Source organism: Acanthopagrus latus, chromosome 4, assembly GCF_904848185.1.
Source record: "Acanthopagrus latus isolate v.2019 chromosome 4, fAcaLat1.1, whole genome shotgun sequence".
In the NCBI taxonomy this organism is placed as follows: Eukaryota; Metazoa; Chordata; class Actinopteri; order Spariformes; family Sparidae; genus Acanthopagrus; species Acanthopagrus latus.
In genome coordinates, this window is record NC_051042.1 from 18,968,199 (window position 1) to 18,988,419 (window position 20,221).

General features: G+C 41.8%; 1 protein-coding gene across 1 annotated transcript; it reads right to left on the reverse strand.

Annotated features, from left to right (window-relative positions):
* Positions 1 to 79: 79 nt before the first annotated feature.
* Positions 80 to 19,774, reverse strand: gas2b (growth arrest-specific 2b). The gene is made up of 8 exons (XM_037095882.1): positions 19,663 to 19,774; positions 14,262 to 14,514; positions 11,764 to 11,873; positions 10,412 to 10,553; positions 8,805 to 8,868; positions 7,883 to 8,465; positions 7,681 to 7,788; positions 80 to 1,366 (listed from the first exon to the last, which is right to left on the reverse strand). Exons 2-8 carry the CDS (start codon positions 14,482 to 14,484, stop codon positions 1,148 to 1,150), a joined length of 1,449 nt encoding a protein of 482 aa, XP_036951777.1. The 5' UTR covers positions 14,485 to 14,514; positions 19,663 to 19,774; the 3' UTR covers positions 80 to 1,147.
* Positions 19,775 to 20,221: the final 447 nt, after the last annotated feature.

The window sequence follows — 20,221 nt, forward strand, 5'->3', positions numbered from 1 at the left end:
AGACAGAATATTAAATAAACGACAAATTATGATATATTACATCAAAACTAAATCTTACAAGTTGTAATATAGGCTAAGATTTTCTCTGTTTTGGAGTTCATTCTAAAGAGAACATTTTTATCCAGTAAAATAATAGAAATACAAAAAAATATAAAACCAAAAAAACAATCCCATGGTTTTATGCATAGATCATTAAAACTACCTCTTAGTCTGCTGCTTGGACATCCAAAATACAAACATACAGATTTAAACCACAGTACAATGACACATAAACGCATAACTGTCTGTTTGCTAACTGAACTATAACAGTACAAATGGATCAAGTGTACAACTTAAAGGTGCACATTGCAGTTTTGTGGAAGAAACTCGAGGAAAAAGGAACGAGAGAGGAAAAGAATGAGCGAAAAACTGAAGAAGTCATCAGTCATGATTGACTAAATGAAACTATAAGACAGAATTGACTGTTTTAATTGGTTTATATTTGCATGACCTTCTAAGTAGTCACCTTTCTGGTTTTTAACAGACTTCATTATCTAACTCTGAGGGTGCCTTGTTTATAATGGATATAAATCAAATGGATATTTATGAGACTGTATTATTATCTCATTAAACCTATAAATATCTCTTACTTCTTATTTCAAAACTACATAGTGCCCGTTGAACTTCAAACTTCCTTGTAAGGTTATTAGATGATGATGATCATCATCATTTAAAGTTATGATATACAGCACATAACTATTGCAAGGATTAATTTCATGAATGTATATTGATATTCAGTTTACTGTCATGTGTGGCAAAGAAATGCTTCAAATCCTCACATTAAAGAAGCTGTGGCCTGCAAATGTTTTGTTTGAAAAAAAAAATAATTAAGAATTAATTAAGATTAAACTATTATTAAAAATGTTGCAACTTTTTTTCACTGCTAATGTTTGCACACATGCAGTCATGTAGCTTCACTGCAAGGTTGGGTCTACAGTGGGTCGGATAATAACAACAATCAGCTGACAACTGTTAGAAAACACCGGCTATCCTTTTAAACGTGATCTATGTTACATCTTAACCTTGTACAGTTTGAACCTTGTATGGTCTGATGAAATGTTCACCGCTGCTGCCCAGAGCCTGAAGCAGAGGTGAGCAGTTCCAGAGTCTATTTCTTGCCACGGTAATGGGCACCGACCACCATGTAGCTGTCAGGGGAGATGTGCAAACTGGGAGACTTCGCTTTGTCCCGACAGACCCTGACCTCAGATCTGCCATGCGGTCCTCCTCCTCCTCCTCCTCTGCAGGGGTCGTGTTTCTGCAGGTAACTGATGAAGGTCTCCCAGCCTCCGCCTACGCGCACCATCACGTGACGCTCATTCAGCATCTGCAGAGGGGACACCAGACAGTACAGTCACAGAGGGAATCATGGGAAATAAAGCGTGCATATATTTTCTGGCTGATGTATTGCCGGGATGTTTATGAATTCTCCATTGTGTGCAAAAAGCACACACACACATACACACGCATACACACACACACACACACACACACACACATATACACACGCACCAAAATCTAATATTTACAACTTGCTCATGCATGTGTAGCTCGAGCTATGAAAGGCAAATGATTTCTCTCGGAAAGCTTTGTCAAAATCTCATTAAAGCAAATGAAACAACACCTCGTGGCACCAGCTGAGAACACACACGCGACTAATCCACTCATAAACATGCATACACACATGCAGTGAAGCACAAAGGCACACCCACACAGATCTGCACCACAATCTGCCTATTAGACACTTGTTTTAAATGAAAACATGACTGTATTGCCAGTCTATGTGTCAGTGGTGAATGCAGAGAGGTCAGTTGTGTCTGAATCAACGCATCCCTCACAGACAGCCGTCCATACAGCTGAAAAACCAACGGCTGCCATGGCAACTACAGCCACAATAATAAAGCCTGGAAAGAAAGAAAAAAAAAATGAAAGGAGAAATTGAGATGAGTTCAGCGCAGACCCTGAACTCCCAGCGGACATTAACATTCCCAGGAGGCCTTGCAAAGCCATCCGTTGTCCTGTCAGCACCGGGGCCAACCCCCTCTTGCCTTATCGCCAATAAACCCTTCATTATGGAGCCATTAAGAATGTGATAATACAAGCAGATCCACTCTTCTGATGTGGGGAGGTGTGTGAGCGTCACATGTGCGAGATGAAAACGAGCGGGGCGACAGCAGCAGAGGGAAGCCCAGATGTAGCCGCCTCAGCTGTCATCCTGCAGATTAAAATGTTGGGGTTGACAGAGGTCAAGTCTGACATCCCGAATAAACCACTTTCCTGTCAGACGTGGACGGAATGCAATCAGGCTGATCTTCATTCTTAAAAATTCACCCAGTGTTGGTTTTCTATGGAAATAAAATGTACAGAAATCAAAAAGATATTAGTTTTGTCAGCATTTAATCCGATTTTTTCATTAAAGCTGTTTAATTCTCTTTAAAGATTGTATCTGATGACTGATTTGATTAATCCAACTTGCTTGTCGATTATCTGGCTTTTTATATGTTGTGTCTTTTCTGACACTAACTTGCTCTCAGGTGTCTGTTACTTGATTGATAAAGTTATCATATTACCTGCTGTGTGTACCACTGATTGTTTGTTTGTCCTCCATTAAACCAAACTGATAACTTCATGAAAGATACCCTCCACGTGGCTGTTCTCTAACACCATATTCAACAGTAGCTCTCTTTGTCAGGCAGACTCCTTTATTTCTGCTTCTTCACCTCCCCCCTCCCCCGTCCAGGCCTCCGTACAGAGTGTGCTACGTCTGCAGCCCATATACTACCGTCTGGAATCCCCTGTGTCCTCCCTGGCAGCTCCATTGATTCCCTCTCTCCACTCCTGCTGAAAGATTCATGAGTGTACTCAAGAGGACAGGAGTCATTTAGACACCGGCCAGTAGGAGGCAGGCTTCAGCCACATCCACTGCTTTTGATGCTGTTTTTTGGGGGGTTCAGACAGTCCCAGAACGACTTTACAGTAAGCATCACAGTATGTGAGCTGATGCTCGCGTGTGTGTCTTGTCTCTGTTCAGGTTTTCAAGTTATACGTTCTTGTTTTCTGTGTGTGTGTGTTTGTGTGTGTGTGTTTCTTAAATAAAAACTGACCTGACGTGTTGTCTGGGATCAGAGTGAAGTGTGCTTTGGTCACAGACGTTCATGGTCACCTGGGGATGAAGCCCAGTTGCTGACTTTATATCTAATGTCACCAATATGTTGTCTGTTTTTGTTTATTTGTGACATGTTTCAACAGCTCATGGATGGACTGGCAAAAATGTTGTGGCAGACATTCGTGATTCCTCAAGACTTTGGTGATCCACTAGATTTCCCTTCAGCACTGCCATGAGGTATTTATTTTTGGTTCTGAGTGAATGTGAATTAAATTGTATTCTGGTATTACTGCACCCTAAAATGAAAATGTAGACATTATCTACTTGCCATTATTGAGATGAAAAGTCAAGTGGAAAGTGAAGATACGTAGTCGACAAACAGTTCTGTAGGTACACAGCAAAACCACGTTGCAGCATTCCCCAAAACACCTGAAGTAGATGGGGACTTATTTCAAACTACAGGAAAAAAAGCTCAAATGACTCCAAACAGCTCATCCGGTGTAAAAAGGCAGCCACAGTGAAGATTTCAAAGTGTGTCAGTAATGTTTTTTAAAATTAATTTGGAATCTCAAGGCTTGTGGAGACTTGGATCACACTGGACGAGCTATGTGGAGACATTTTTTGGTTTTATTTTACTCCCCGTGTACTTCAGTTGTTTAGGATTCTGCTGCCACGCTGCTTCACTGTGAAGCTCCAGAAATGTTTTGTTGACTTCGAAAATTCATCGGATCTTTTATCGGTATGAGGTGGAGCAGATAATGACTGAATTTTCAGTTATGGATGAACAAGATTGTTCTTGCTTGTTTTTTGGTGTTTACCTTTCTTTCGTATGTTTTTAATGTTTTATATGTTTTTAATGATCTATATGCTGCATCAGGATTGAAAATTGAATTGAATTGAACTGTCATGCTAAACACGGTATCATGCTTAGCATAAACATGTTAGATTTATTACTGTGACCATATTTACATGTTGTCTTTAGCCTTTGGTGCAAAGCACCATTAAAATAACATCATCTTTCTCTATAATATCAGCAACCAACATCTAGTAATAATCATTTTCTCACTTTGTCGTCCTCCACTGTAAAGTCAGAGGTCAGGGTCACGTACAGAACAAAGACCCTGGAGCCTCTTTGGCGGTTAATGTCTTGCTCAAGGACACTTGAGACAACATGGATGATGAGGAGGCTTATCTGCCAAACGCTTCACTGAAAGCAACAAGAAAAAAAAAATTGAATCATCCATTTTGGTTAAGAATTTGTTCAAATAAAATGAGATGTTTTGTTTGAACCCTCTATCTCCTATAGCGTGATAAACTGAGAATTTGTGGGGCATGATATTGTGAGGTGTTTGAAAGTCTTCCTTCCACCAACACAGACAGACAGTGTCCCTGAGAAAACGCTGAAGGAGAGCCTAATTGGGCGCAGAGAAGAAAGAAAAGCCTTCCTCTTTTTTACCTCCAAAGAATGGCAGAGCACTCCGGGGCTGGCATGATTGAATAGCCTCCAGAGGGAATAGAGGCGATGTGTGGCGGGGGGGTTTACATTTGAGGAGGGGCGGTCATGCTCAGCCGCTCATTAACAAGCTGTCTGATTAAACCCCTCACTAATGACTGTGTCTTGGTAATCAATAGTATCTGCTCTTTAAAAAGGTCTGCACACACTGAATGGCACGCTCTCCCAGGAGCTGCACCGGGGTTATCGTGGTATATGGTAATAGAGGATTACGGCACGTTTCCCTGCACACACGGAGGCAGCTGCGAGCTTTCGAGGTAATGGATGGAGTCAGGGTCGCTCCATTCACACAGCTGAGACGTGTTTGCTTGTCAGCGGCGAGGAGAAAAAGGGAAGGGAGCTGTGCGTGAATCGTCTACAAACTAGTGATTACGGTTTGAAACTCAGTCGGATGCAGAGTTATGGCTTCAACATCCTTGTACGTAGTATTGAAATTTATATATATATATATATATATATATATATATATATATATATATATATATATATATATATATATATATATATATAAAAAGCAAAACAAAACAAAAAAAAACAACAGGTGATTTTTGTCTTTTCACACATTCTACTGGACCAGACCACATGCTAATACCACACCCCAGGGATCATCATCTTTATTGCCTTGCATTGATGTGCTGTTCAGACACGTGCTCTCCTGTTCTTGACATGTCTGCTGTGGAGAAACAGGTGTTCTGTGACTTGAAAGAGAGCCATGTTTTTCTAAGTGGGCTGTAAAAATATGTTGTCAGTCAAAACGTGACTCGTAACTGGCACGCTGACAGCACTGATTACCAGTTTGGAGAGTGTCGGGTCAATACAATCAACAAAGCATTAGTTGGGTGACAACTAGTGACCGATTATCCGCCAAAGCTGAATTCAGGCAGCGTGATGGTTGTATTTTTCTGTTCAGTAAGGAAAGAAGAAGTAAGCGCATTTCATGTCTTGACATTTGGTGAGTTTATTTTGCTAATTTATTAAGCTAACAAGCTTAACTCCAAGCTGAAACTACAGGGACTGTCACACTATCACTAGTATTACGAGACAGGACAAGCTGGTGCTAGCCGGTGGTTAGCTTGCTAACGTCAGCAGGCGTCACTGCAACACTGTTGTTTCTTCACACTCTGTTGATAATGTTAGTTGGTAAAAATTCTGATCACGTCTTACAAATTTTTCCTTCAAAGGGGGATTTCAGCAGTAACTGTTTTTTTCACAACGATATAATGCTGCAAAAACTGACTTATTTTATGCATTTATGGATATGCATTACCCTGTGTGCACTAAAGCTACACTGAGGCTGTTATATTTTCTCTTTGTATGGATGGATTTTTCTCCCCGTCTTTTATTCAAACCCTCCCCACATGTACATGGACTCGGGCTCCCGCGTGGGCTGCCATTTGAACTGCGCTCCATGGCCATATCTTTGCAAAGCCCTCATGAAAGAGCCATGTTTGTTTTTCCTTCAGGTTTGAACTCTTCACTGAAGGTCTTATGTATTGAATAAAATCATTGTCAGCCCGGTCTTATCCCGACCATTGGTTGCCAAGCAACCCCGCCTCCCAGAAAGCCATTCCTCGAGCCTTTGTACAGACACTGAAAGGCACCTACGTCTCCATCCCGAACGGCTGCAAATCAGTCGCTGTGACTCGACGTACTTGTTGCTGACTCAGCTGTTGATTAATAACCTGGAGGCCTTCGCACCTCACACCTTATTATGAGTTGTAGCTATCTATGACGCATCTCCATTAGATTTGGTTCAAGTTATGAATCCGTGCATCATATTTCACAATGATGTATCTCCTTTTACATACTGTGCATTTCATTTATTCATTTTGCTACTTTATGACATTACAAAACAACATATCAGCAGAATAATCATCCAACTACCGGATGAGGTGGGCGTGAAACCGCCTCCTTCTTTAGAAAACACATTTGTTTACTCTATTATGTCGTGATGTGAAATGTCGCTGTCAGTGTTTGCTGCGTGTAGGAGGGGTAACGCTTTATATCAAGGTCGTTTTAATAGGCCTCAGTGAATATTTAAAAGGGTCCTGTAAGTCCATATAAGATGGGTATTAACACTAATAAGACTATAAGTGTTACTAGCAGCAGAAAGGCATTTAATGTTAGATTACAAGGCATCTATAAGAAACCTGATATGTTAGTGAAAACATTAATCGGTCCATCAGATGATTCAACAAGAGCCACTCTGAGGGATGAAGATGAAGTAGTGCGTTTTCTTTTTGTTTAGTGTTAAGTATTTCTCATATGGTTTCTGGTCATCACTCTAAACTCCATTAAGAGTCATGGAAAAGGCCAAAAATATCTAAATAAAAATAATAAACTGATATCAAAGCTTTCAAGATTAATGACTTAAAAAAAGTCAAATCTGTGTACATGTTCTACCAATTAATTCAGTCATTGTTCTTAAATGTTGTCAAAATAAACTGATATATGCAATAAATTAATACATTAAGGTAATCTTATTCTTGTCTATAATAGCATTACAAACACATTTAAGTGTAATTGACACTTACTAAATCATTATTAAACATTTATGTAGCTTTATTTGTTGTTTTGTTGGCAGATCTAAAGTGAGAACAAAGCCCCCTGAGGTTGATAAACACTTTATAGCAAGCCCCCATGAAGAGTGCCAGGCTTTGAAGCCAACTTGCGAAGTGGCAAAAACGTGTAATTATATTGTCATGTGGTGCACTGAGACCCAAAAAAGACTTTTTCCCATGAGCTAACATTGTGAAAGTTGTGGCTGTAAAACAGTGGATATATTACTTTGAGCATCACAACCCCCGCAAAATGATTTGTTTCACTTTCAAAACTTGAGCCAGTCGGTCTAATAACATTTGGGAAGACTAGAAAAGCGTGATTACATCAAGAGTCAACTTCAGCCGAGTGCTACACAAGAAGTCAGCTGGCTTGGTCAGTGGAAGTCTGTAGTGCCCACGCTCCTTGGCCCACAATGCGGAAGATCTAGGCAATTTCATCGGTTCAGCATGAACATACTCACCCGTATGTACAGAACTTTGTCCCCGACACGGTAGCAGCCTTTCGGTTGCTTCTCAACAAGGAACCTGGTGGGACAGCTGCACGGAGGATTTTCAATGATGTTTCTCACCTAGAACAGGTCAGGCAGAGAGAATCAAGTTCAAACAAACAGTGAAAAAATCTGTTGGAGAGAAATATCAATTAGCAGGAGCTCAGATACATACAATATCATCCAAGATGTTGTTGACGCCCGTGCTCCTCCGGCTCGTGGATTTGCTGGAGGAACGAGGAGTCGGGGCTGCAGGTGGGGAGGCGATGGGACGTGTAGCTGTGGGAGTGTGTTTGTTTATTGTTTTGGAGGAGACTTTGGCAGGAGATAGCGGTGCTTGGCCCGGTGTGGGTGCCGACGGTGGAGCTGGAGCAGATGTGTTAGTGGTGCAGGATGGAGAGAACAAAGGTGTTTGTGTCGAGACTGTGGTTGTGCAGGGGTTAGAGGCTGAGAGGGGGGACTGAGAAGAGGATAAACATGTAGGCACTGGGTTTGTTGTGGCTGATGGAAGATCAGAGGCGAGGCAGGCAGCGAGGGCTTCAGACAGACAGGTTGTGTTTGGAGTGAGGGGCGCAGGTGGAGAAGGAGGAGGAGGAGGAGGAGAGGAGGACGGGAGCGAGGGTGATTGTGACGGTGAATACAATGATGTAGGAGGAAAAAAGGAGAAGGGCAGACAGGATGATGGAGATAAGCACCCCGCCTCCTCCCGCTCGATCTCTCTCTCCAACTTCACCAGCCCTGGAGGCTCCACTCCATACCTGATAGACAGGTTGGATAAAAAAACACAAAAATGTGTATAAGCAATATTTACAATAAATCAACACCAAAACCACAGAGAATAATGTTTCCATACCAGCAGTACTTGAACACCATTTACCGGGGGACCTGTAAAAGGCAGTGTTTTGGTTTCAAATGTTTAAGGTCTTTGCTTCTTCGGGCGTTAAAATCATTATAAGCCGATTTGTCTTTGTCAGTGAACGGACGCTGTCTCGACCGTTGTGTGGAGAAAATTCGAACCCACAGAAAATAGCACAGCAGTGTCATTTACTTTCCAGCTACCCTGTGGGTGAAGCAGCTATTTTTATTCTAAAATTTACCTGGCTGCGATCCTTCCCAGCTCCATCAGGCACAGGCACACCTCCCGCGGTTGCTTGTGGAGGACTTCATCACACGTATGGAGAACAAACAAAGAGGGCGGTGGGGTGGAATTTAAAAAAGAAAAAAAAGAAAAAAAAAGTCATTCATCTGAAAGGAAAGATGTTTCCGGAGATAAACTTATGTCTGTGTCAAAAGAGAACAGGAGCTAGAGGCACATTTCAGGAGGGGCTCTCTCTCCATTGTGCCACTATCTTTTAAAGCTGAGCAGGAATTCCTGTGGGCTCTGGATACTGAGGGCATAAGGGCGTGAAAGCCTCATCAACAAGTCTGCCTCTTACCTCCAGTCCACTATCTGTGCATTAACAATGCTGCTATGTGCTCTCAATGTGGAACAGAAGAAAGCTTTCGTGAGGGAAGTGGTTTAGGATGCATGCAAGTGTGTACAACTGCGGAGCAAAATAAAAAAAAATAGTATGTTGTTTTCATTCACCTGTTTAAGAGATCCACCATTACATCATGGCTGCGGCAAGAAGAAGAGACCAGAGAAAAGAGAAAGAGTGATCGCCTGTGCCTTGCGCCATGTCTCTGAGGCAGTAAACTGAAGCCTGTCAGAGTACAGTAACTTCACTCTCCCGTCACTCAATTAGTCAAGTGAAGTAGGTTAGTCTGCCTCCGGGGGGGGGTATTGTTATTGTTAGAGGGGGATTAACCTGCACATTATCATTCTCACGCATCTGCTCCTTTGCATGGACATGCCTGGGTAAGAAGAGCAGAGAGAAGAGTGTGTCTGATGATATGGGACCATGTTAGCATGTTGACTGCTTCACCTCAGGCACGCAGAGCATCGCGCACGCAGGAGGTGTAATTTAAAACTCTGTAAAACTCTGAAATTACTTTTAAAACATGGATTCATCCTCACTTCTGTTTATCAGCCTGACTGCAGCAGTGATCCGCGGTGCTTACCTCCGTTTCCTGGTGTTTACATGGTCTGACATTGACTGTCGACTAGAGCTTTAGGAGAGTGAAGGCTACTTTAGTACATGAGCAGCATTACAGAGAGGAGAGGGGGAACAAAGGCCAGAGAGTTTTCATGAATTCAACCAGACAGACACAAACAGCCTCGGCGTGGGCTGTTGCTCGCTAACGTGAGGTTACGGCTAGTGTACAGTAAATTGGCTGTTTGGGGCAGATAAACAGCATTTAAAGCATGAAAATCTTTAAAGGTCATTGCTGGCCCAAGCAATGATAATAATAATAATAATAATAATAATAATAATAATAATAATAATAATAATAATAATATCACATTTACACTTACTAGAGTTTGAGGAGGAATGGAAAAATTATATAAGAAATATAAGATATGATGTTCCCACACAACAAACAGTCTACACCCGACAGCAGACAGACAGTTGTTGTGACTCATTATATTATTTCTGCCTCAATGAGGTGAAACTCAGAGCACAGACATTAGTTTAATTACTAACATGCCAAAGTGCTGCACGACACGCTTCACTTTAGAATGTTTTCAGTGAAATAAAAAGAAGAACAGGTCAGAGCTCCTTTATCTCCTTAATGTTGGGCGCAATCTCCGGTCTTAGCTCACCCAAATCCTCCGACTCAAAGAGGTAAGCCTCATCAACGCCAGTCTTTCGACACCAGTAGAGGAAGTTGGCGGTGTTGTCTCGGGCAAAGAATGATCTGGAGGTCGCATCAGCTCGCCAGTGGATCACTCTTCTCATGAAGGGCTGGAATTTTCAACACGCACACACATTTGATTGATATAGGTACTGTAATAAGTAATACACTCTTGAATATTACAGCATGTTTAAATGTGGATACAGTGATGGAGGAGAGGAGGCTTCCTCCTGCTCACCCACTGTACCAAATGTTGTAATGAATCTAATCCATTCAAAAGACGATATCTTACAAGGTCAGCCTAAGTAATTGAAAACATGAGCAGACATGAAGACTACTGAATGCACCTCCAGACAATGACGTCGACTTCAACACTTCCTGGATCAACTATATGTGACAGGGCTGAAACAGATCCTTGTGGACATAACACTTTTTTTGTTGAAGTAAAAGACAAGATCCTTTCTCTGCACTCTAAAGGTTTATAGGTCTCGAACTTTGACTACAAATTTGCTTAAAATCATCAGTTATACTTTGTGAAGATAACGCTTCTACCTGACAGGTGTGGCCTATCAAAATGCTGATTAACAGCATGTTGATGAAGTTTTTCATTGAACCAGGTCATGGTAATTTTAAGTGCTGTATCGTAGACAACTGGACGTGTTTCAGCCACTTGAAGACATTTCAGCTCTCATCTAAGAGGCTTCTTCCATTCTAACCAACTGGAGGGAGTTGCAGGCTTTAAAACTCTGTGTGGGAGTGTCCTCACAGAGTCATTAAGGACACGTGTGAGCTCTGAGTTTCAGAGTCGGTAGGGTAACTTGTGGGTCGCTGACCCAGTCATCCTTCATATGTCTTGCTAGGGCTAAATAAGCCCAGGTGTGAATGGTTGTTGCTGTCTGGAGAGGGAACTCAGTACAGCTTTGTAGGTGGGTGATAGAATACAGGGTCACTGCACAGGTGTGTCTTGCTCACATTAAAAGGCCTCTCTAGCAAATCCCTTAAATGCTCTTTATGCTTCTCAGATTTGAGAGAAATAAACCTTTTGTGGACACAGAAAAAGGCTCAGATCTTCTACATCAACTCAAGCAATATGGGAGTGTAACAAAAGTTTTGTGTTTTTGTTTTTGTTTTTGTCGGGTGCATTGGGACACAACTGACGTCCTCATCATGTATTGAACACATTTGAACTTTCAAAGTGCACAACCAAATGCAACCCTTCTGAAAGGAGCGTGGTTGGTAACATGAGTTTGCGTTCATTAGTTTATCATTGATTGCATGTTTGCGTGTGAACATGCGCATGACTTTGTGTTGCTGCAGCACCTTGCCATTGTTGTTGTGGACCATTTTGTCCTGCAGCAGTTGTGCGAGCTGACAAAGCAGAACGCCATTATCCAACCTCTCCATCAGACTGTCTGCTGTGAGATCCACACCTGAGAATCAGCACACAAACACTGAATTCATTACAGTTACTCATGGTCAATACTTGAGGCTCAATGATTTTCTTTTTTGACAATTTTCACAGAATAATAGCCCAAATCTTTTCAGGAGTTGGTTAAAACAATTTAAACAACACTGAACAATATCAAAATACATTTATCAGCTGAAAGGCACCAAAAGGTTGTACGTGTAAGCCACAGTTCACAGTTATTATTGTCTTCCAAAGGCGAGGAGAGATCCGAATACTGCTGTTAACAGATGTACAGAAAAAAGTAAAGGAGCTGCTGAAGACTGCTGTCGGGGTCTCCGTATTTCACTCGGTAAAGGTGAAACTACTAATCAGGAAATCCCCACGTATCTTGTGAAAAATTGAGTAAAACATGATTAGCGTGTTCATCACTATCTGCACAGAAAAGGGGAAGATAACTTTGCTCATGGCGTCGGTCTCTTTCTGATTTATGGATTCACATGCAGCCACAGGAATGTTTCATCTGAGATGAGCTGTGAAGTGACAAATCATAATGAGGAAATCAGCTTTGACGTTTCAGTCTTAACACAAACAAAGTGCTTTTCTGGTCACAGCACCTGTAACTCTTTGGCCACGAGCAAATTTGACTTTAGTTTAGAGTGGCATTAGACACTCATCCTGTTTCAGTCCGTCACTATCCATACATCAACAGGTTGAGGCATGTGCGCTCCCTTTGTGTTTTTCCCTCACAGTGCAGTACAGTGGGATGAAACGTCCCTTTCCCTGGAGTCCCAGCCACAGTTCCCCTAATGGGGAGGTATTTCAAGGATTTGGGATAATAAGTAGGTTAATGTGCCTCCATGTTCAATGTGACTGCAGCTTTTTCGCTCCAGCTTCAAACTCATCTGCAGATAACAGTGATAACTGTTTGTGCTTTTTCCATGCACGTATTGCGTGTCTTTCACAATACAAGGCTGATAAACTGCTAGTTATTTGCAAGCTAGTGGCACAAGAATAGCAGAGAAAGTGCAGCCAGATTTTGCACCAACATACTAGTGTGACAGCTTTGAGTACTAACAATAGTTTATTATTCATTATGATAATGTTAGGTGTCTTTTTACATGTGGGTGAGACAAGAGGTAGTTGGGCAACGATGATGATGTGCTGTGCTCACAGTACACAGCCTCTGAGCCTCCTCTTCAGCTGCTACATATTGGCTAATTCGGTAGCACAAAGCACACAGCCCCTGACTCAGAGAAATAGTGAGCAGCAAAAGCAGTGCCAAACTGTCGTTAAGCAACTAACTGAGCACCACTAGTACACATCCTGTGTGCTGAAAAAAGGCCATAGCAGCAGCAGCAGCCTCCTTCAGTGGTTAGCAATGTTAGCACAAAGCACACCTACAACAGAGACAGATGGTGGATGGATTTAGTCAAGCATTGCACATTTATATGTTTCAGAGGAGTGTCTCTAAAGAGACCCGCAGGGATACTTTTCCTTAGGATACTTTTGAAATGGAGTGCTGGAGGAATGAATCCCAAAGTCCAGAAACAAGCTAGCATTTTTGATTCCCTTTTCTAAGAGTCAGTGGATTTTTTGATTGTTTTTTGGTTAAAGGTCGTATTGAAAAGTTTTGTCTCATCCCCAACTTGTCAAACACTGACACTTTGGATAACTTACCTTGTCTAAATCTGAAGTTAAGGAACAGCAGCTGACCCAACATTCAATCCCAAAGCTTTAGCATTTGACAAGCTGTGTGTGAATGAGGCTGTCTTTAGCTTGTTCTCACTGGTTTCTACAAACTTACCAGCCTCAGCTTTGAAGGTCATATCAAAAATAATGCATCTGAGGTGCCGAATCAAAGTGTCTTTTTTCCTTCAAAACATTAATATTAATTTAGGTTTGTCAGGTCCAAAATGATTATTTTGTCTATCTCTGTGTAAGAATTCTGATGATTGGTTCCGGTTTCTAGCAAGGTTTTCTGAGCCAATAGTTTAACGCCGTTGGTATCAAATGGTGTCCATGTGTTATTGTAGTTGCCAGTTAGTGTATTTTTTTTTGAATGGTTGAGGCATACTGTACAGCCTAATGTTAGCTAGCTGGTGTTAGTAACGTTAGGTCATGTGACGAACTGGCACCCACTTGATGGGGCAGATGATTCGAACAACAGCGATGCTGTTGTGACGTGAATGCAATGATAGTCAGGAGATGGACTGACAAATTTAGTGGCTGAATGTTAATAATAACACCTTTAATACTGAAGTTGTCCATTGCACATTCTTGCAAGTTTCCAGCTTTCAGTTTTACAGATGTTTGAGTTCATGAAAAGTAAACCCTTGTATTGAGAATATTACTGGAGCTGATGTCCAGACCAGAGTTTGGCATCAATATCAAGAGTGGAAAACTGTCTCACCAATGAGGGTGTTGAGCCAGAGGGCCAGGTCTTCTTTCATGGGCAGGAGGCTGGCGTCATGGCGGTAGGGCAGCCACTGGTTGTACTCCTGAGGACAGGCGAGTCCTGGCCCAGAGTGTCTGTACTTTTGGCCAAGAAGACAGTTCATTCCCAACCCGGTCAGCTGCCTCGGGCTCAGTGGAATGTCAAGGCTGGTGTTCGTCGCTTCCACTTCACTGTCCATGCTTCAGCTGTAGTCAGTCTTTGATGGACCCTGGTGAACCAAATAAGAGTGTTTTTTTTATGCTCCTGTTGGGTTCTGTTTTGACATTTTGCATCAGTCTGAGCCGTGCTCCCTCGCAGTGGATGAGACAGTCTCGGATTGCTCCATAGAGAAGCTCGGGGAGGAGAAACTTTGCCAAATCAACTGGTTAATCTTTATTCTTAAAGTCTTTTCTCTTCTAAAACCAAAGACATTCTGTATGAAAACACCTCAGATTAAGTGAAAATCTCAATTTAGTTGCAACTTCAACTGCAGATCTTACCAAATGTCAAGGACCAGTGGGTGTTTTCCGCCCTCCATCCTGAGGGATAAGAAGTGAAGCCAGTGTAGTTTAGTTACCAACAGTGAGGCGAAGAAGGCGTCATACTAGAAAACCACTTCAGACAAGTGACATAAAGGAGAGGTTTAGAGAGTGTTCTCAGACATTATTTCTTGCTTTTTTTGTAAGAGAAAAGACTTCAGGGATGAAGACAGACTAGTTGGTCTAGAAAATATATGTGTGGTTAACAGTCCCATCTCTGTTGAAGAGCAGCACACAGCAGCTTCTCTTCATGTTTCTGTGGAACTGTTCAGGACTGCCTCCAGCTGATGAGACAATCCTGAACAGTTCAACATTAGCATGAATAAATCAGTGAGATTTTGAGACTATGTTAGATTTCTCATATTTACACTGTTGCTATTTGTAGTTTACCAAGTAAATATCTACGATTGGACTGCTTACTTGAATTTCTTAAGCCTCAGTGTGTATAAGTCCCTTTGGTGAACTCACAAGACAACAGTAAGACAGATCCCAACATTGTACAAGTCTCACTGATGGGTAAACCACATGATGTTCTCCGTTAATACAAGCGAGACCAAGGAAAAATTGGCAACGATGAATTATTTAATCAAAACATAATTTCAGTGTGTGTCAACTCATAATTACTTTAAAAACATCCAGTGGTGTGACGCAAACCGCGGTCGGTCTTTTGTCAGCCTTGTTGGCTTGCAGTAACTCCACCGTCCTCGCCTCCTCCTCCCGATGGGAAAGGTGGCTAATAAGCATTTAATGTGAACAAGTGTCAACCGCGGAAGTATCTGTGGTTTGCAGAAACGTTAACTGCTGACATTGTATACTGGGGACTGTGCTGGCACCTGGACATGTGCCTCCGTAATGATATTTTTTTTTCAGTCACAGTCACTGCAGTGCATGTAGCCTGTTGCTTTGTATGTTTCTGAATCCTATTTGTATTGCCTCTTTTGTAAATACTCTCAACATTTTTTAAATACTTTGATACTGTCAACAAGTGGTGAGTTACAATGAGCCATATCAGCAAGTGTCTGTCAAAACATAATATAGAACATAGAGCAATTCCTCTTGTTCATCCCGTCTGTAAGACCCCATCTTCCCATGAAAGAAATGGGAAACAAAATCATTTCATGTGAAGTATAAATCTTTTTCTTCTTTTTCATTTTCTGTTCACCAGGTCATTTTTGTGTAATATCTCCTCTCTTTTTCAGACATGTTTCCTCGCTGAGCAGTAATCAAAAGAGAATTATGGACTGAACACACATTCCTTTGTGTGACTGTTGAAGCTTTGTGTTATTTGATGAAAGGCTTGTAAGTACTGTTTAAAGGCGGTCTTGGAGAGAATGTGACGCTATCCTTCAAGAAAGCAACAAGTAATTAAAACATAATGGTTTTCTGAGAGTTGTAATGGTGGCAGTAAAAACACAGAGCTGTCTTGCACATAACAACACGCTGAAACAAATTTTTATAGCTGGCTTCCAATGCGTGTATCTTATACTCGCAGCTGAACAATACACGCGATCATTAATCAGAGGGATTAAACTGACTGACTGCAGGTTTAATAAGACGTACAGCTACAGCCCCGAGCCAGTCTCCCGGTGCCGCTGCATGGCTCATTTGTCCTGTTCCCAGAGCAGCTTCCATCATAAAGCTCAGCCCCATGCAGAGACTTGCTCTGACTGCCAGTAACGCTCGCTGCTAATCAGCTGGAATTAAGACAACAACACATGCAGTGGGTCAGTGGGTCTGCTGGGTAATATAGAGCAGAGGCGGCGGCTTGGTTTGTGCCACATGACTGACTTTAAAGTCTAATTGTAAAGCAGCAAGACTGAGCGGGCATTCAGACAGAAAACTAGGGAGTCAGGTTTGATAAACAGTTCAGACTTCTCAAATGATGCACAAAGGTTTTTTAATACTGTGAGACTGAAGTTTATCGCTGTGGAAAGCTTTCAATTCTGATTTTTTAAATTTTTTTTAAGCAACAATTACTTGGTAAACAGTATAAATACAGAATTCAGGTTACAAAGAAATCCTCAAAGAATCTGTGCCTGCATGCGGTTCGATCGAGTTGTGTGACGCTGAAGGCTCCTGAGCGTCATCACACAGTCATCGTTCAAATGAGTTAGAGAATTGATTACCCCACCAGTCATAGCTCTATAACACAGATCCTGTCATAGACTTAGCAATAGAGCAAAGAGCCTCTTCTTGGGCTCTTGCGCAGCAGTGAGCCTGGTGGAATCAAAAGCGTCATTTAGAGAGGTCGCAATCGACATCGCGGCCAGAACGCTGTGCAGCGGTGCTCGAGCGAATCAAGCCGTAAGAATCGACGGCAGTAGCAGCTCTGTAAGGCTAAATGCTAACATGAGTAACAGTTCGAACATGCTGACGTTTTATAGTATAATATATATGGCATGAAATTACCAACATTTTTTCTTATCGTGTTTACAACCTGCTAACATTTCCTCATAGGGTTCGACCGATACAGCTTTTTCAGGACAGATACCGATACTGATCATTAGAAATCAAGGAGACTGAAAACTGATACTTGGGGCTGATATTCACATGAAGTGAAATTTTAAAATATTTGTGTCAACAAAGGACATTGTATGTTGCATCAGAGCCAAAGTAACACGTTAACGTAACAGCTTGTTTTATTGGAAAAAAGTCAGAATATCCACAAAGACAGATTTAGTCTTCCTTCTTTAGAGTCTCACTACCTCTATGGCTTATAAGAACTTCATCTCTAACTTTATCTTTAGTAAAAAAAAACAAAAACAAAAAAAAGTGACAGCACATATTGAGGACAGATGTTTAGGATCCAGACAAGCGGCATTGCAGCCGGTTGTTTGAGCTCATTTATTGTCGCGAACCACCTGTGTTGTTTTTTTTTTTCATCTAAGTACCTGTGGCTCAGTGTTTCAGACTGTCATTACAGGTGTAGTTTGTAGTAAAGTTGCCTGACATCAGCGTAAACTCGATGACAAATCCCCTCACAACATGATCACAGAGAAAGCAGGGCCAAGGCACGCTCACACAGCGCATGTCAGTGAATCCCGGGCTCACGGAGGATGTTGTAGGCCGACAGCTCTGACTGGATGTATAGTGAAAAGGGCCTTCTGTAAACAAATCATGTGGATGTGGGACAGGTATATGTGGAAGGGGGCTGCCTGCCAAGTTCGAGGCTGGTTTACAGGTTGACCATCAGGGCATGAGAGCCTCTGTCTCCAACAGAAACATCCAGGTGCAATATTCACACCTCCGCCACAGGATGCCGCTACTGGGAACAGGAGGCAAAGGTCACGTACAGGCCTAGATCTCAGACACTGGTAGTCTTTATACTCCTGCAGAGCTGAGGGCCCATGTCTGCAAACACACACACACACACGCACACACACACACACACACACACACACACACACACAGGCCCATGCATGTATCACTTTCTATTCCACCTCATTTACTTTGCAAAACCTTTCATGTTTCCAAAGCAGTAGTAGCTCCAGTGGTATTTCACAGCCTTTAATTGTGTCTTCTCAATAAAAGCGAACATCCTTGCAGCCCAACCGGCTGTTAGCGGGAAGCAGCCAAAATTACATACCAGCCGACCTGAAAAATGTGCGTGGAAAATGACGGCTCTGAGAGGGAGCGCTGGCTTGAATGCCTGAACGTGTGCTGTATGTATGCGAGATGACAGGGTGATGGATGATTCGAACAGCAGTGTCTCTAGAGAATGAAACCAAAGCGCCTGTCTGGTAAACAACTAACTTCACAACTAGTTAACAGAAATCCTGTTTCCTTACATGACAGGCACAGCTCTCATGTTTGCTTTGCTGAAGCACCGAGCGTGTCGCTGCCTCTTTGCAGAATCATGTCTTGAAAAAGTCGTGAACATGAGTTTCAGTGCTTGAGTTTGCCATGCAGTCATTCTAGCTCTGTTCTTCAGAGTCTCTGTGTGTCAGAAACTTTTCATAAAATATCCAGATTAATGACTTTGCGGACGCCCCGCAGGTTTCAGCCATAGCGGCACTCTCACCCTGTGGCTTCTCTTCAGCTGCTTCTAGACAAAATAAACCTGAGATCAACACAGGATGCAAAGGTCTGCCGCCTGCTGCTCAACAGCGGAGACTCACTGTGCGCCAGCTCCACTAAAACACAATAAAATACAACTTTGGCACCGAGATTTCAAAAAGAATCTCCCATCGAGTATGTTATTGTGAGCAATGAAAATAAACGGTGACCGCCTCAGAACAGTGAGTTCATTGAGGGAATTCTGACTCAACCCTTTTTGCGACCGAGGCCACGAAGGGTCAGACCACACGAGCACGTCAGACGATTCCTTTCTACTCATGAGATTAAAAAAAAAAAAATTCAAATCCTGTCTTGGATAATTATTAGTTATTTGTTTTGTTCACTGAACAAAAAAAGAACCTTACAAAAAGAAAACAAATTCAGAAAAGATTGATGAGCTGACCAATTATTTTATGCATTTTTATACATTTTTTATATTGTATTTTGTATTGCTTTAATATGTTGTTATTGTCTCTCTGTGTGTAATGCTGCTGCTACACTGTAATTTCCCAGCTTGGGATAAATAAAGTCTATCTATCTATCTATCTATCTATCTATCTATCTATCTATCTATCTATCTATCTATCTATCTATCTATCTATCTATCTATCTGCTTTTAAACAACAAGGCATATAAGGCAAATCCATATAACTGCGGGGGACAGCCTTATGATAATGTGTTTCTACCGTCATCAATGTCATAATTAAAACACTTCATTCATTACTCATAAAACATTTTTTTTTTAAAAAAGAGATGGAGCTTCACATGGCAAACATACTTACAGACAGTGACAGCAGAATCCTTCAGGAGATTTCCTTCTTGGTAAAAGTTTCTTCACTGTATCTTCTCTCCCCTATTTCTCCCGCTCGTACATCACTCGGAGCCAGATGTTCATCGCCCTCAGGTTCTCCACATGTAGTAAAAGTTCACAGTGCTGCTGCAGAGGGGCTGCCGTCACTTTTAAAACAAACTCCCCCGTACACGCCTGCAAGTTTGTGGTGTCAGCTTACAAGGTGGGTGACTGGAGATCATCACAGCGGGTGACTCGCTTGTCGAGTTCCTCTCTGTTTTGCTGCTTTGGTTGAAAACTTTACCCGACGTGTGATGAGCAGTTTCTTAGGGTAAGTAATAAGTAAGTAATTTAAGGTTAATTCAATTCCCTGTGACAGATCAAGTGAATGTGTTTGAATAGCTGCAATATGTTCACAGTTTTCTAGATGAAGGGAATAAAATGAGAGAATATCAATCACATAATTAAGAATTATTTGTAATTTGAAGGCATAATTTATCAACTACCCTGTATTGACCGGATTTAGGGCAGTTTTAATTATCCTCTTGCTT

What these genes read in the sequence shown, in the direction of transcription:
- gas2b (XM_037095882.1), bottom strand. Translation starts at nt 14,484, where the DNA reads ATGGACAGTGAAGTGGAAGCGACGAACACCAGCCTTGACATTCCACTG. An exon ending in CTGGCTCAACACCCTCATTG is followed by an intron (nt 11,874 to 14,261) that starts GTGAGACAGTTT and finishes GCTGATTCTCAG; the next exon opens with GTGTGGATCTCACAGCAGAC. An exon ending in ACAACATCTTGGATGATATT is followed by an intron (nt 7,789 to 7,882) that starts GTATGTATCTGA and finishes GACCTGTTCTAG; the next exon opens with GTGAGAAACATCATTGAAAA.